The sequence below is a fragment of the Haliotis rufescens genome, unplaced genomic scaffold (genome assembly GCF_023055435.1).
Source record: "Haliotis rufescens isolate VD_foot unplaced genomic scaffold, xgHalRufe1.0.p SCAF_7, whole genome shotgun sequence".
Lineage (NCBI taxonomy): Eukaryota > Metazoa > Mollusca > Gastropoda > Lepetellida > Haliotidae > Haliotis > Haliotis rufescens.
The window spans coordinates 56565164-56580221 of NW_025964361.1; the positions used below are offsets into that span (position 1 = coordinate 56565164).

General features: G+C 41.1%; 1 protein-coding gene across 1 annotated transcript; it reads right to left on the reverse strand.

Moving 5' to 3' along the window:
* Positions 1-6038: 6038 nt before the first annotated feature.
* Positions 6039-10096, reverse strand: LOC125376065 (E3 ubiquitin-protein ligase MIB2-like). The gene has a single exon (XM_048387486.1). It carries the CDS (start codon positions 9945-9947, stop codon positions 8514-8516), a length of 1434 nt encoding a protein of 477 aa, XP_048243443.1. The 5' UTR covers positions 9948-10096; the 3' UTR covers positions 6039-8513.
* Between the last annotated feature and the right edge of the window lie 4962 nt (positions 10097-15058).

The window sequence follows — 15058 nt, forward strand, 5'->3', positions numbered from 1 at the left end:
TTCCTATAACAACTTATGCCTAGAGTGAGTGGGTTAGGTTTAAGACTGCTTTGGACAGTATTCCAGTTATATCAGGGTGTCTCAACTTGAGGAAAACCCGGAGGGATGCAGGTCTCAAACATTTACCACTTGGGTGAAACCCATCACAGGTTTCTGGTGTGCCGAAGGGACTTAACTCCGCACAGCAAATTGTGGCGCCTCAGACCCATGAGCCACCCGAGTCCCTACCTGAACATAGAGGTGAGGTGAAATCGGGTTTAGAGTCACAAGATTGTTGCACTTATGTAGCATGCACCTCCTGTGTATATGTGTGTGTGTGGCTGCTTGTACTTGTCAGGACTAATGCCGATTTAATAGTGCTATCCCACCGAGATACCATGCCGCAGTTTAACATGAATACCCTACTCGGCATACTGGCTCCTTGTTTTAGCCCCTTAATGCCAGGCGTTGGGCAGGGTAACAACAAGTACCATCTTTAACGTCTTCTGGTATGACGCGGCCAGGGATCTAACCCCGGATCTTCCTCTTTCCAGGAAGATGCTCTATCCTCTAGACCACGGAGGTGGTCTCCCACACATAGAACAATTATTCAAAGGCTATGGAGAAAAGTTCAGTTTTAATCATAATAAAGACTCATATTTTTTTATCGGTATGTTTTCTATTTATTCAAACATTGAACATCCTCAATGCTTACACAAATCAAAGCATGCACATGCAGTTATAACAGATATATAAATATACACAATCATTGAGCATCATCCTGATTATGGCGAGTACGGCCAGCAAAAGGACAGTATTGATCACACAGGGTGGACAGGGCACCACTCGTTTGGTTACAACACATAATTCCAGGTCATCAAGACCAAATCTCCACCTTGGCACACTCTTATTACAAGCATGGGGTACTGGGGACCGATTCAGCCGTAGAATCAACATGAATACAGTTAAAGAATTCCATAGTGCTCTAAACTTTCACATCCACAAATGAGTGAGTGAGTGAGTGAGTTGGGTTTAACGCCGCTTTTAACATTATTACAGTTATATCGCGGCGTGTCAGCTTAATGTGGGAGGAAAGCCCGAAGTGATGCAGGTCTCAGACGTTTACCACTTCGGTGAAACCCACGAGCACGGGTAGGGTGCTGACAAATCTAGAAACATAATCAGGGCGAACCGGGATTCGAACCCACAATCATAGGTTTCTGGCGTGCCCAAGGGACGCAACTCTGCACAGCGAATCGCGGCGCCTTAGACGACTGGGCCACCCGTGCCTCCCATCCACAAATGAGTCCTCCAAATAGTATCATGATGGGCTACTCATAAAAACATCCATTTTTATATGATGTGTTTCTCATAAAAAATCATCTTTTTTTTCATTAATATTTTCATAACCGAGACATTATTTCTGAATTGAACAGTATATCTATTGGATAATTTATACATATTACATACCATGTATACAGGGATGAGAATGTTTTTTTTATAAAAAGAAAACACTGAAAGTTCACTGGCGGACAATATGATTTTTTTGCATCGCTATATATAACTAGAATGAGGGGGGTCAGAAAGGGGTTTTCCTGTGAATGGGGTAGAAGATCTCACGGTATATTGTAATAGCATGCATCATAAAAATTATCCTTGATGTAACGAAACCCGCCAAAAATTCTCATCCCTGGATAATTTGTATGTACACCTGAAAAACGTTACCCTCTGCTTACTACATCCTTTCATATAAAATAAACATTTTGTACATGGTATCCTGTATTTATTTCTCTCACATTGTTTTGGTCCGCAAAGAGATATATAATGAAATACAGAAGAAAAATTGATTATCTAATGACCCGTCTCGTAACTATACCATGGAAATTGTTTGTTTGACTATAACTGCTTCCATTGCCTCCTTGTATACAAGACTCAGTCCCTGCATTCGTCTAGACTGTGTTCTCATACTAACTTTTCAGTAGTTACAAGTGTCATCTTTAGACATTTATTTATCAAAACATGAGGATATTTCCAAAAGATACATGGAAACTGATGATGTATGAAACTGGAGCAGGTCATTTGCTCAGTGTGTGAAAAAGTCTCAAATATTGTTGGCCAGGTAGGCTAGCAAGCCTTAACAGTTACCAGCCAGTTTCAAATTTTACACGCTTAACTATGCAATGGTTAATCTTTCCAGAAATTTGATTGTGTGAAGGTATCAATAGAGTAAACAAGAATTGCAAATCATGAGTCAAATATTATGAAGTTTGTAACTCTGATCTCACAACCTTGATTCGTTATGGATATTTATTTTAGTTTTAGTTGTATTGATTGACAGAAATGGGAGAATTCTTGTTGATTTTCATCAACTATTAAAGCAGTGTGCATAAAAATATCACAAGTTAACTTTCAATAGCCAGTCAAATAGCTGTGGACATTTCAGAATCTCAAGCCCAGTTCTAATTTGGCTACCCAGGGGCTGGCAAGCAGGTGTCTTCTCACACACTGAATATGCCTAACTTGTTTCTATTGTATAAAGGTTTCTTTCAATCTGGTAATATCTGTTTTTTCATCCATATGTAACCATGGTAACAGCCGTTCTAATCTACAGCCTACCACTGACTCGTTTGTGGCAGTCAATGTCAATATATGAATAAACGCTACATCAGATTGTCAATATATTCCTTTTTGTATTGTAGCTGTGAACATAACCTACAGACACAGAAAAAAGACCCCATTATATAGGACACTAATTTGCCAAATTATGCCTTCATACAGAAGACCTTGACAAAAAGCATGCTACTCAAATAGGGTATTCAGGTCAAAATGATCATCAGTAGTTTTAGATAACAGTCATTATTATTCATGAAGCGCATCCTAACAAAGAGATTTCTGACAGAATAATCTGTAGCAATGCTGTCGGTAATATTACAGATATATGAATACAGTATTCAAACTCCACATAAGCTGCATATTTGTGTAAAATAAACAAAATAAATCAACATTCTCCCAATAATTTTGACTTGCTTGAATAAAAATAAGCTTGAATTATTTTTTAAAAACAACAGTATTACCATGGTAACAACACTGTGTCATTCCCCAATGCGGCAGTAATGTCGATAAGAAAATATTAAGGGGGGATGAGGTTGTGTGAATGGTTAACTCAAAGATCATGTCGGTAGAATGCCACAAACTGGCGGCCATTTTGTAATGTTCTGTACAACAACAACATGTCTATTTGCTCATAAATTGCCACGAAACGAGGCAAATTGAAGCAAAGATTTAACCTCAGAGTGCAGGAAGTGACATTTGATGGGGGAGGAGTTCTAAACTTTTCAGACCCCCCTGGGTAACTCAGCCCTAGCCTCCAACATTTAGTTTGGGGCCAGTTAGTTTGGAGAAGGGCCAGTAACCTTTGACAGGAGCAAGTCCTGCTGGCTGCATATTAATTTGTTGTTAAATCTTCCCCTTTAATAACTAAATCTGGGGTGAACAAGCCAGCGAGGAACAGGCCACATTTTTGTATAACAGGCAATTAAATCCGTTTGTTGACTTGACTTATTTTGAATTACTCCAACCTGTCTAAAATAAACATACAACTGTACTGCAGCAGGGTTAGAAACTAACAGTTTTTGTCCACTAGTCCATATAATGATAACATATAGCAAAACCCTTAAAATGGGCCAATTTCTACTAGTCCTTAGGATTCCATTACTACTGGGCAGTTTGGTAAGGACTACAGGACTAGTGCCAATTTCTAACGCTGCTGCAGTATATAATTCGAGCAATATCATATATCATAACCATGATTGTTTCATAAACATAACTTTGTCACGTTCAGTATGAAATAATTAAGGATATCGAAGGGTAACAGTCACAAAAAGTATAAAATCATGTAGTGTAGCATTGATACGATATACTGGGAATCTCTTTTGAGAAAGGAGTCTTTTCTGCAGGTATGAAAAATAACATTCAATTTTGATTAAATGTCAAGCAATCAGAATCCCAGGAAATAGGATAATACACTCACCTTGTAATTATTGAACATTATTTAGTTGGAGTAAAATTGGATTAAAAATATATGTATTCGACATGTTCAAGAACAAACATAATGATGAGATAAACGGAATAATCATAGTGTCTAATAGAAAGGAAGCACTTGTTCTTAAATTTGACACTTGTTCAATATTGTGTTGAAATGCCTTCAGAGCATGATAAAAGTGTGACTGAGTGAGTATTGTTGATGTCGCATCAGTTGTCTTGCAACTATTTGTGGCGTATCACAAGATGGGGGACAATAATCATGAAATATCAACTATCGTAGATATATTGAAAACGGAATATGCTGGTATTCCTACTCGCCGCACATATCGGACAGATTGATTGATAACATGATACATGATACCTACAAGATTGAAACTCAACAGCCAGCTGTGTACCAGGAGTCAATAAAGCTCCACACATACAAACAGCAAGCCTCATGGGAGCTCTCGGTCAATAGACTACCATGTAAACAAGTGACATTTGGGCAGTGACAATACGGTCCTTGTCTGGCCTGATTATGACAAATATGTAGTATATATAGATATAACGAAATGGTACTTATCTAAACCTTTGGACTCACAACTCAAACCGAGCAGATAGTGTGAAGGCATTGTCAATTTGTAGGTGAAGTTCTAGTAGCAAAGCGTAGCCAATGAACATATACTACACTGTCCTCAAAACAAGAATGTTTCAGAATTTATTTTCAAATATGACCATTAGTTTTACTGAAATACAAATGTTTTACCTTCAGGACATTATACATAAATAAACAAATCTCATTTAGTATATTTACTATGTGACTTTTCAGAAATCCTAATAATCATGATAATAAATGGAGCCCAACTATAAACCATGCTTACCAAATCCCACAGAATATTACAGCACCGATCACCATGCAGTGGTGCAGGTGGATATTAACACATAATGATCATGTGAGATTGTGAATTAAAATAACTACAGCGGATATCATGAAGTACCTTGTCATTCATTACATCTGCAATTCATACAATTATTACTTGAAGTACATGTCTGATGGTAAAATAGCAAGATACCAGATACAAGATAATCAGTTTTTACACTAAGTTATGAAGCAATATTCTTTCCCTTATACCATATGTCATAATGAATATTCAGAGCCCATTCCACAAAGCGATCTTAGCGCTAAGACTATCGTAAACCTATGTTAAAGTATGGGAGTTACGATCATCTTAGCGCTAAGATCGTGTTGTGCAAGTGGGCCCAGTACTTCAACGTAGAGTTACGTGAGTCATAAATCTGGGATGGCTTTGTGAGCATAGCCCTGATCAACAGCTTGACATTGTCACTACTGTGAGAGAGTGAGAGAGTGAGACAGGTTTCAGCCTCTTCCAGCAATATTCCAGCAGTATCACGGCTGTGGACACCAGAACGAGCTTTACACAGTGTATCAATGTGGGAGTGAAACCCGGATCTTCAGCACAGCGAGGAAACACTTTAACCTCTTGGATACCCTTGTCCTATCACTGCTTATGAAGCGACAACCAAGAGACATATCACAAGCATGCATGATATTAAGCTCTATCACAACATGCAATACACTAGAGAAATATCAATTTGGTTACGTTTGTGCTTGTTTAGCATGTTTAGCATGTTTAGAACATATGACATAAATTAAGGGCATTCAATAAAACATCTTTGTTAATACTGTCATTAATGTTGATGAGTTAGTTCAACCATGCCAGGTTTCAGTCATAAGCTTTTGAGTCTACTCCTTAGGCAGCACTCTAAGTAGATTCTAATCTGAGGTGAGGTGAAATTGGGTTTAACGTCGCGTCCAAGATTATTGCACTTACATAGCGACGTGCATGCACGTGTGTGTCTGTGGCTGCTTGTACTAGTCCGGACGGATGCCGATTTATAGTGCTAGCTCACTGAGACACCATGCCGCAGTTTAACATGAATACCCCCCTCAGACACAGTATACTGACTCCGAGCCGACCAGTCCTTGTTTTAGCCCCTTAATGTCGAGCGCCAGACAGGGTAACAACAAGTACCATCGTTTAACGTCTTTTGGTATGACGCGGCCGGGGATCGAACCCCGGACCTTCCGCTCTCCGGGCGGACACTCTACCACAAGACCACGGAGGCGGCGATTCTAATCTGAGCAAAAGGACTTATATGATGATGATGATGATGATGATGATGATGATGATGATATACTTAGTTTATTCATCTTCCTGGACCATATCTTTTGGTATACTTGACCTTTAAAATTTCCCTGCAGTTATGAGACATATCTCCAGATTAACAGGAAACACTGACTAGTTTGGCTGTCGGTTTGACCAGATGTCTCTCACTGATCACTGTTACAGCCTAACATCAGCTGATTTTAATGTTAAAACCTTTGATAACATACAGTAAACTAAAATCATAACGAACTCAAAATGACCACTAAGTTTAGTTTGTTATATCCGTCGTTTGTTATACGCATTTCGACCATCAGACATCTATTATCATGTCATGTGACATCATGTTACTCGATAAATAACAAAAGTGTGGACTGTACATGTAGAGAATATATCCACTTCAATCACTTCAATTACTATTGTTAATTGAGGGTGTAAATGGAGGACAAGGTGTCAGTACTTAAGAGTAAATCAAATACCTTCAATTGTTTATTGACACTTTGAACAGCTGCGCGGATGTTTTGATGGCAGATTGGTGACACGCAAGGAGCTCAGCTCAGGGATAAACAGGTCGTTATAAACTTAATTATTAACGATGACAGAGTATGCACGGGACCACAAGGTGAGTTCGCTATATCCGTCATTTCGTCATGAGCGTGTTCGTTATATCCATCAACTTTATATGATAAATTATATGGCAAATGGCCGGGTACAAAAGAATAGTTTGGTATATACCTCAGTTCATTATGAGCGTGTTCGTTATAAATGTAGTTAACTGTATTTCCAATTACCGTAATCGACGTAATTAGCGCCCTGCTCTAATAAGCCCCCACGGCGATGTTTGCTAATATATTGGCTGGTGAACAATCCCAATTAGCACCCCTTCCGATTGATCAATGTACACTTATTTATTCGTCTTTAATATGCGCTCGTGTGTTATAATGCACCCTTAATTATGGGCAATTAAATTCTGAAAAATATATCTGTCGTGTATGATACGCACAGACTTTTCTATTGTATCATTTCAGGCTATCAGCATAAGCCACGAAATTTACGATCTTTCAACTCTGTTTTTCTTCTCACCAAAATTATGTTCTAATAAGAGCCCCCTATTTCCAATTTTGAGAACGCCCTAGGCGCTTATTACGTCGAATACGGTACTATCTAAAGACATGATGGGATACTGAGATGACAAGTGATGTCAGGTAGTGAGTGAGTGAGTTGGGTTTAACGGCGCTTTTAACATTATTCCAGTCATATCACGGCGTGTCAGCTTAATGCTGGGAGGAAAGCCCAAAGTGATGCAGGTCTCAGACTTTTATCACTTAGGTGAAACCCAGCATGGGTACGGTGCTGACAAACCTAAAAACATAATTGGGGCGAACCGGGATTCGAACCCACAATCACAGGTTTCTGGCATGCCCAAGGGACTCTGCACAGCGAATCGTGTCATCCCGATGACAGGTAGTGCATGACAACATCTCTGACATCAAATGATTTAACAATTCTAAAAAAGCATCCTGAAAACAGACACTAATTAAACTTGTCAACACGAGATGTAAAACATAATTTTGAAATAAAACAGAAAATAATTATTCTAAAAACATCCCTTGCTCTGCATGCTAAGATTAAGATTGTCTTTCTTGCTAAATATGCCATGCATGTGTGTGTGTGTGTGTGATATGGTGATGCAGCACTATTCCTGCTAAACGACAGCCATATCTGTATACACATGTATGTATAACAGCAGTAAAATCCAACTTAAACCATGTATACTATGTATACCATATACATCACATTTGGGAGCTAAGGAATTAGTTCATGGAACTAATATGCATTCTCATAGCTATGAAATAGTTGTGTCTTTGATGCATGCGTTACAGGTAGGTGTAGGTAAAACTAGAAAGACAGATATCAGTGCACAATTAGTGCACAGTCTATTTTGACTGCAGTGTGTAAATGTGAGTGCAAAGTATGTACATTCATCATTAGCACACTAGAATAGCACCACAGCAGCATTGTTAGATTCAAACGTAATTTGAAAATGTCAATTTTGTCAAGCTTTGATTAAACCATTTAAAAAACAATTGTAAATGATGTCCAGGTAAGCACATGGTAAGTGTATGAAAAATAAATAAATACATGAAATACAAAATATATAATGAAAAGTTGTTTTTCTTGTTGTTTGTTTCAAAACATTCTTTTAATATTCCCTCAGAAAGCTAAGTGCGTTCAGTGCAGTCTGATTTCAAGTTGACAAATATAACCCATATTAAGTTATTCCTAACATAATATCGTAAGAACCCACAAGGTATGTTACCATGGTTACAAGCAGTTTAGTTGTACATAGTTCTTCAATCTCTCTGGAAGTGGGAGTTTATCAAGTTCATGAAGTTTCTGCAATGACGCCAAATGGTTCCGCACAGTCTGTTTTGCAAGATGCATCAACTTTGGTGGCTTTGTATGTTGGTACCTGGTCCAAAACTCAAAGATTTCTTCCAGCAAAGGAGTAAGTGACGGGTATCTTGTGAAAAGAGTTTCTTTCGGTGTGTTAATCTCGGCACCTGAGAGCATGAGTAAGCGTACAACGCCAGCATATAAAGAGAAAGTTTCTTGTCCAACAACTGAAAATTCCTGTGGTTCATGATTGGAGTCTGTACTAATTCTTTCCAAGTTCTGAATCTTTTCCGTTGAAACTAAATGCATTGTGTTGGTAAATTCATGCCCATGACCGCCCGACTCATCCTGAAATCCATTTGTTTCATCCAGCCTACACAGATAGAGGGCATGAAGTAGAGGGGATCCAAGACCATCTCGACAATTCATATTTGCATCTGCACCTGCTAAGAGCAAACTTTCTACAATAGACACTGAACAATGTTGAAACCGGAGTAATTTTTCCTTTTCCTTAAGCCACCGTTTTGCATTGTTGTCACTGTCCATGTCTCTCCTTGCTGAGTTTAAATACTTCAAATTATTTTCCATCGTTTTTAGTGAAAGGACTAACGAAGTATTACCATAGTGGTCACGAATATTCACATGTTTACTTGGGGAAAATTTCAACAGTTGTCGGACACACTCAGAATCCCCTCTCATTGTTGACATGTGGAGAGGCGTATACGAACTCCCCCCACATTGATAGCTGAGTTGTGATGTGGAACAGTGCCGTAGAATAATGTCCAGCACGACTGTATCTCCAAGTTCTGATGCGTACATCAGTGTGGATGTATATCGAACATCATTGATGTTGACATCACACCCACTGTCACAAAGTAACTGAATTAGCCTGCGTCCACTTTCTAGAGATATGGACTCGCACTTCATCCCCTCCAGAACAGAATGAATTAATCTTCCTTGAGATGTTGGTAGGTTTGGACTGCAGCCATTATCAAGAAAAACTTCGACAATGTCCGTAAACCCCAGTTTACAAGCCAATTCTACTGGATTGTTCTTTTTCTTTTCGTGTATGTCAAACGGTGCGGGCTGGAACGCACGTGTCAAGATTAATCGTTGTAAAAGTTCTTTATCTCTCCGAGAAACCGCATCCTCTAAAGTTATTTCCCCACTGGGTTCCTCCAGAGACGAGTACGGCACTTTGCTAGATCCTCCTCCGCGTTGTTTGGCTGGGGTGATGATAGTGCTCGTCTGCGACTGAAGCAGGACCTCTCGACTGCGACTCTTTCGACTGAACATGGATGTTTCTTTTTGGTCTCCGGACTTTGAAAATAAGACTTGAACGTGTGAGAAAATACACCCCATGACACCGGAGCGTTATCTGATTAGAAATCGTATCATCATCTACATAAATGCAGTGACGCAGTCATGGTGAGTAAGCCATGATGATCAAATAATATCCCAAAATCGTTTTGACACAATCTCAATATTCCGTCAGGGACGGTTTCCGGAAGTTGAGGTCAGTCAAGCAGAGCGTGTCGAAGAAGTATAGCGTTAGATACCCTTTACAGATTTAAAGTGTAAGAGATCAACATAACATACTGTAACTAAAATCATATAAAATTCATACTATTATATGTTATATTCGTGTTCTGGTGCGATATCTTTCCTGAAATGAGGTTTCGAATGTATATAGACTTGTACCCTGTCCTGTAGTGCGTCAATGAGCGCAAGCGTTCTACGACAGGCAAACCAGTCGAGATTGTATAATATTTTCCGTACACCCTTTTACATACAGTTATATATTTGACGCAGAACCTCTGTTGGAAATTGTAACTCGAGATAATACACTCACTACGAAGATTAGGTGGAAGTGATCTGAGTTTAAACAAAGTTGACAGAAATATTAAAAATGATTAATCCCGCTCTTGTGGATAGATGCAGTTCATAATTCATTGGTATCTCCAAATTATTACATTCTTGGAAATAATATGCCTTATAATACAAGTGGGTGCGATCTTAAACCTCTGTCATATGGAAATTGGAAATGTTGAACAATCGGTAAATTAACACTTAGAAATTATTCAGTCTATACATCATTTCATCTCGGAGTCTGGCAGATGTTATTAATCAACTGTGATTATCTCACAATTTAAAGACCTCATTGGTTGCTCTTATTATTGAATAAGTATCTGGATGTCAGCTGATAAATGTCTGCCCTAAAATCATTTTAGTAAACTGTTATATCATGCAATATATTTTATCATTGCGGCATTAAGTCGGTCTATTTCGATATTTCAAGACAAATTTTTAAACCAAGATTGGACACATGGAGTGGCAAGTTGTCAGGCGCGCAGGAATACACGGTGCTGATGACTAGTCCGCTTTATGCAACCGGGCCTTGGAGGTGACTCCTCATTCTGCCTACACCCATCCTGCCTACGGTAGCACTCGTTCTGCCTACAGAAGCACTCGTTCTGCCTACAGAAGCACCCATTCTGCCTACAGTAGCACTCATTCTACCTACAGCTCATTCTGCCTACATCTATTCTGCCTACAGTAGCACTCATTCTGCCTACACCCATTCTGCCCACAGTAGCACTCATTCTGCCTACAGCTCATTCTGCCTACAGTAGCACTCATTCTGCCTCCATCTCATTCTGCCTCCACCAATTCTGCTTACAGCAGCACTCATTCTACCTACATCTGCCTACCTACATTCTGCCTACATCTATTCTGCCTACAGTAGCACTCATTCTGCCTACACCCATCCTGCCTACGGTAACACTCGTTCTGCCTACAGAAGCACCCATTCTGCTTACAATGGCACCCATTCTGGCTACAGCTCATTCTGCCTACACCCATTCTGCTTACAGCAGCACTCATTCTACCTACAGCTCATTCTGCCTACATCTATTCTGCCTACAGTAGCACTCATTCTGCCTACACCCATTCTGCCTACAGTAGCACTCATTCTGCCTACAGCTCATTCTGCCTACACCCATTCTGCCTACAGAAGCACCCATTCTGCCTACAATAACACTCATTCTGCCTACAGTAACACTCATTCTGCCTACAGCTCATTTTGCCTACAGTGGCACCCATTCTGCCTACATCCATTCTGCCTACAGTAGCACTCATTCTGCCTACATCCATTCTGCCCACAGTTGCACCCATTCTGGCTACACCCATTCTGCTTACAGTAGCACTCATTCTGGCTACATCCATTCTGCATACAGTAACACTCATTCTGCCTACAGTAGCACTCATTCTGCCTACATCCATTCTGCATACAGTAGCACTCATTCTGACTACACCCATTCTGCTTACAGTAGCACTCATTCTGGCTACATCCATTCTGCATACAGTAGCACTCATTGTGCCTACATCCATTCTGCCCACAGTTGCACCCATTCTGGCTACACCCATTCTGCTTACAGTAGCACTCATTCTGGCTACATCCATTCTGCCTACAGTAACACTCATTCTGCCTACAGTAGCACTCATTCTGCCTACATCCATTCTGTCCACTGTAGCACTCATTCTGCCTACACCCATTCTGCCTACAGTAGCACTCATTCTGGCTATAGCTCATTCTGAATACACCCATTCCGCCTACAGTAGCACTCATTCTGCCTACATCCATTCTGCCTACAGTAGCATTCATTCTGCCTACAGTAGCACTCATTCTGCCTGCAGCTCATCCCGCCTACACAAATTCTGCCTACAGTAGCACTCATTCTGCCTACATCCATTCTGCCTACAGTAGCACTCACTCATTCCGCCTACAGTATCACTCATTCTGCCTACATCCATTCTGCCTACAGTAGCACTCATTCTGCATACACTCATTCTGCCTACATCCATTCTGCCTACAGTAACACTCATTCTGCCTACAGCTCATTCTGAATACACCCATTCTGCCTACAGTAGCACCCATTTTGCCTACAGTATCACTCATTCTGCCTACAGCTCATTCTGCCTACATCCATCCTGCTTACAGTAGCACTCATTCTGCCTACAGCTCATTCTGCCTACACCCATTCTGCCGACAGTAGCACTCATTCTGCCTACAGCTCATTCTGCCTACACCCATTCTGCCGACAGTAGCACTCATTCTGCCTACATCTCATTCTGAATACACCCATTCTGCCTACAGTAGCACTCATACTGTTTACAGCACTCATTCTGCCTACCACCATTTTGCCTACAGTAGCATTCATTCGGCCTACGGCTCATTCTGCCTACATCCATCCTGCTTACAATAGCACTCATTCTGCCTACAGCTCATTCTGAATACACCAATTCTGCCCACAGTAGCACTCATTCTGCCTACAGCTCATTCTGCCTACACTTAGGTTAGCTGACCAACCTTTTAATTAATCCTTTATTTTGTTAACGTATTGACTACAGATGTTGTTGATGTCACATAATCGGTAAACTCAGTTACCCTCGGCAGATGATCTTGGCGTTCCTCTAACATTTCGCGACATTCATCATGCATCATGTCAAGGGTAAAAAAAGGCAAACATGCTTTCGTCCCACAAGAGTCTTAAATTCTTCGTCGGTACGGTAGAGACCTGTAAGACCTCAGAATGCTTTGACTGAAGACATCATCGGGGATCGCTGCCTGGAAAACATCTTCAATTCCTCGGATTGTCGCAGTTTCAAGGTCTGTCTGGACTCAGAGACAAGCCTGTCTTCTTCTCATCAACTTCACTCAGCTCGCGGAACATGTGTCTGTCATGCATGAGAGTGAGTGAGTTGTGTTTAACGCCGCCTTTAACAGTATTCCAGTTATATCACGGCGTGTCAGCTTAATGTGGGAGGAAAGCCCGAAGTGATGCAGGTCTCAGACGTTTACCACTTCGATGAAACCCACGAGCACGGGGATGGTGCTGACAAACCTAGAAACATAATCAGGGCGAACCGGGATTCGAACCCACAATCATAGGTTTCTGGCGTGCCCAAGGGACGCAACTCTGCACAGCGAATCGCGGCGCCCTAGACGACTGGACGACCCATGCCCCCGTTATGCATAAGAGCGCAATGCAAAGGAAACATTTTAGAACAAGCAATGTATACCATGTAACTGGCTTCAAAGACTAGGGACCCGTGAAGATTCCGGGGTAGAAAAGGTCTTCAGCAACCCATGCTTGCCGTAAAAGGCGACTAACGGGATCGGGTGGTCAGGCTCGCTGACTTGGTTGATACATGTCATCGATCCCAATTGCGTGGATCGATGCTCATGATATCAGTCACTGGATTGTCTGGTCCAGGCTCGATTATTTACAGACCGCCGTCATATAGCTGGAATATTGCTGAGTGCGGCATTAAACAACAAACCAACCAACCAACCAATCAAAGACTAGGACATGCATAACATGTATCATCCATAGATTATGTGTCTGCTGCTTGCAATCATGTTCAGCATCTCATCTGAGTCAAAAGCTGTCTCAGCACCATCATCTATGACAAGGAAGTGAGTGTTGTTCTTCGGTGCTGTCACTGTCTTGGAGGTCTACTTCAGCCAGCGTTGTGGGTAATGTTGGTTAGTTCTTTCGTCTGTATCTAGAGGCCGGCATCAATACTTGTGAAGGAAGGGGCAATAGCATCAATTTCCCCTTTGTAAATCGCATGAATGTGAGTAACTTCATCTCTGGCTCGTGTTCTGAGGGTAATCACGACGAAGGACCGCTGTGTCTTCTACCTAGGGACGACTGTGAGTTGATGCCGACTTGAGATAGTCCCCCGCGCTCAAGCGTCCCTTACAAGCAGGAAATACACACTTCAACGTGTATCACTCTGACGCTGTACCTGCAGTCGGCATCGAAAACCATCTTAAACTGCCTGTTAGCCACCAACCTGTGATGTTATACATTCAACGTTCTGAAGGCCAGGCATTTTGCATGCAGACTGGTGGCACGTGGTCCTGTGCACAGCGCACAGATCACAAATCAGGTGAAGTTAAGCAACGTCGGTCTCGGAGAGTAGTTGGATGGGTGACCACGTTCAGCAGCTTGACTCCTGAGAGTTTCTAGGGCTTCGGTCCTGTCCCACACTGAAGCACATGTACCACATGAGGTGTCTCCTTAGGCAAGTGACTTTGTTCGAAATGTGCCTCTGTTCACCCAGCAGCTTGGGTTGTATACTCCCCAGGGAGCTGAGAATGAAAATTGAGTGCTCACTGATCCATTGACCGGGGTAATAATAGTGTAGCGCTATGAGCATCCACTTGGTGAATGGAATCTGGCGCATTATAAATGCACTTGTTATTATTGTTATTAAATGATATGTCACTTCTAGATTTCTACTTATATAGTGTGAGCTGTTATTTCAGGGCCTGGGTTGTGCAGTCAGTAGAAGCCAAGTCTCGCTGCATGTTATGGTACAAGATAGGTTGCTATGTATTCACATTTCTTTATATACTGGTCTTTCTAATTTGTGTTAAACCCGAAATCCGAGTTAAGAGGTCT

Excerpts from the sequence above, each read along its gene's own strand:
- LOC125376065 (XM_048387486.1), bottom strand. The coding sequence starts at position 9,947 with ATGGGGTGTATTTTCTCACACGTTCAAGTCTTATTTTCAAAGTCCGGA.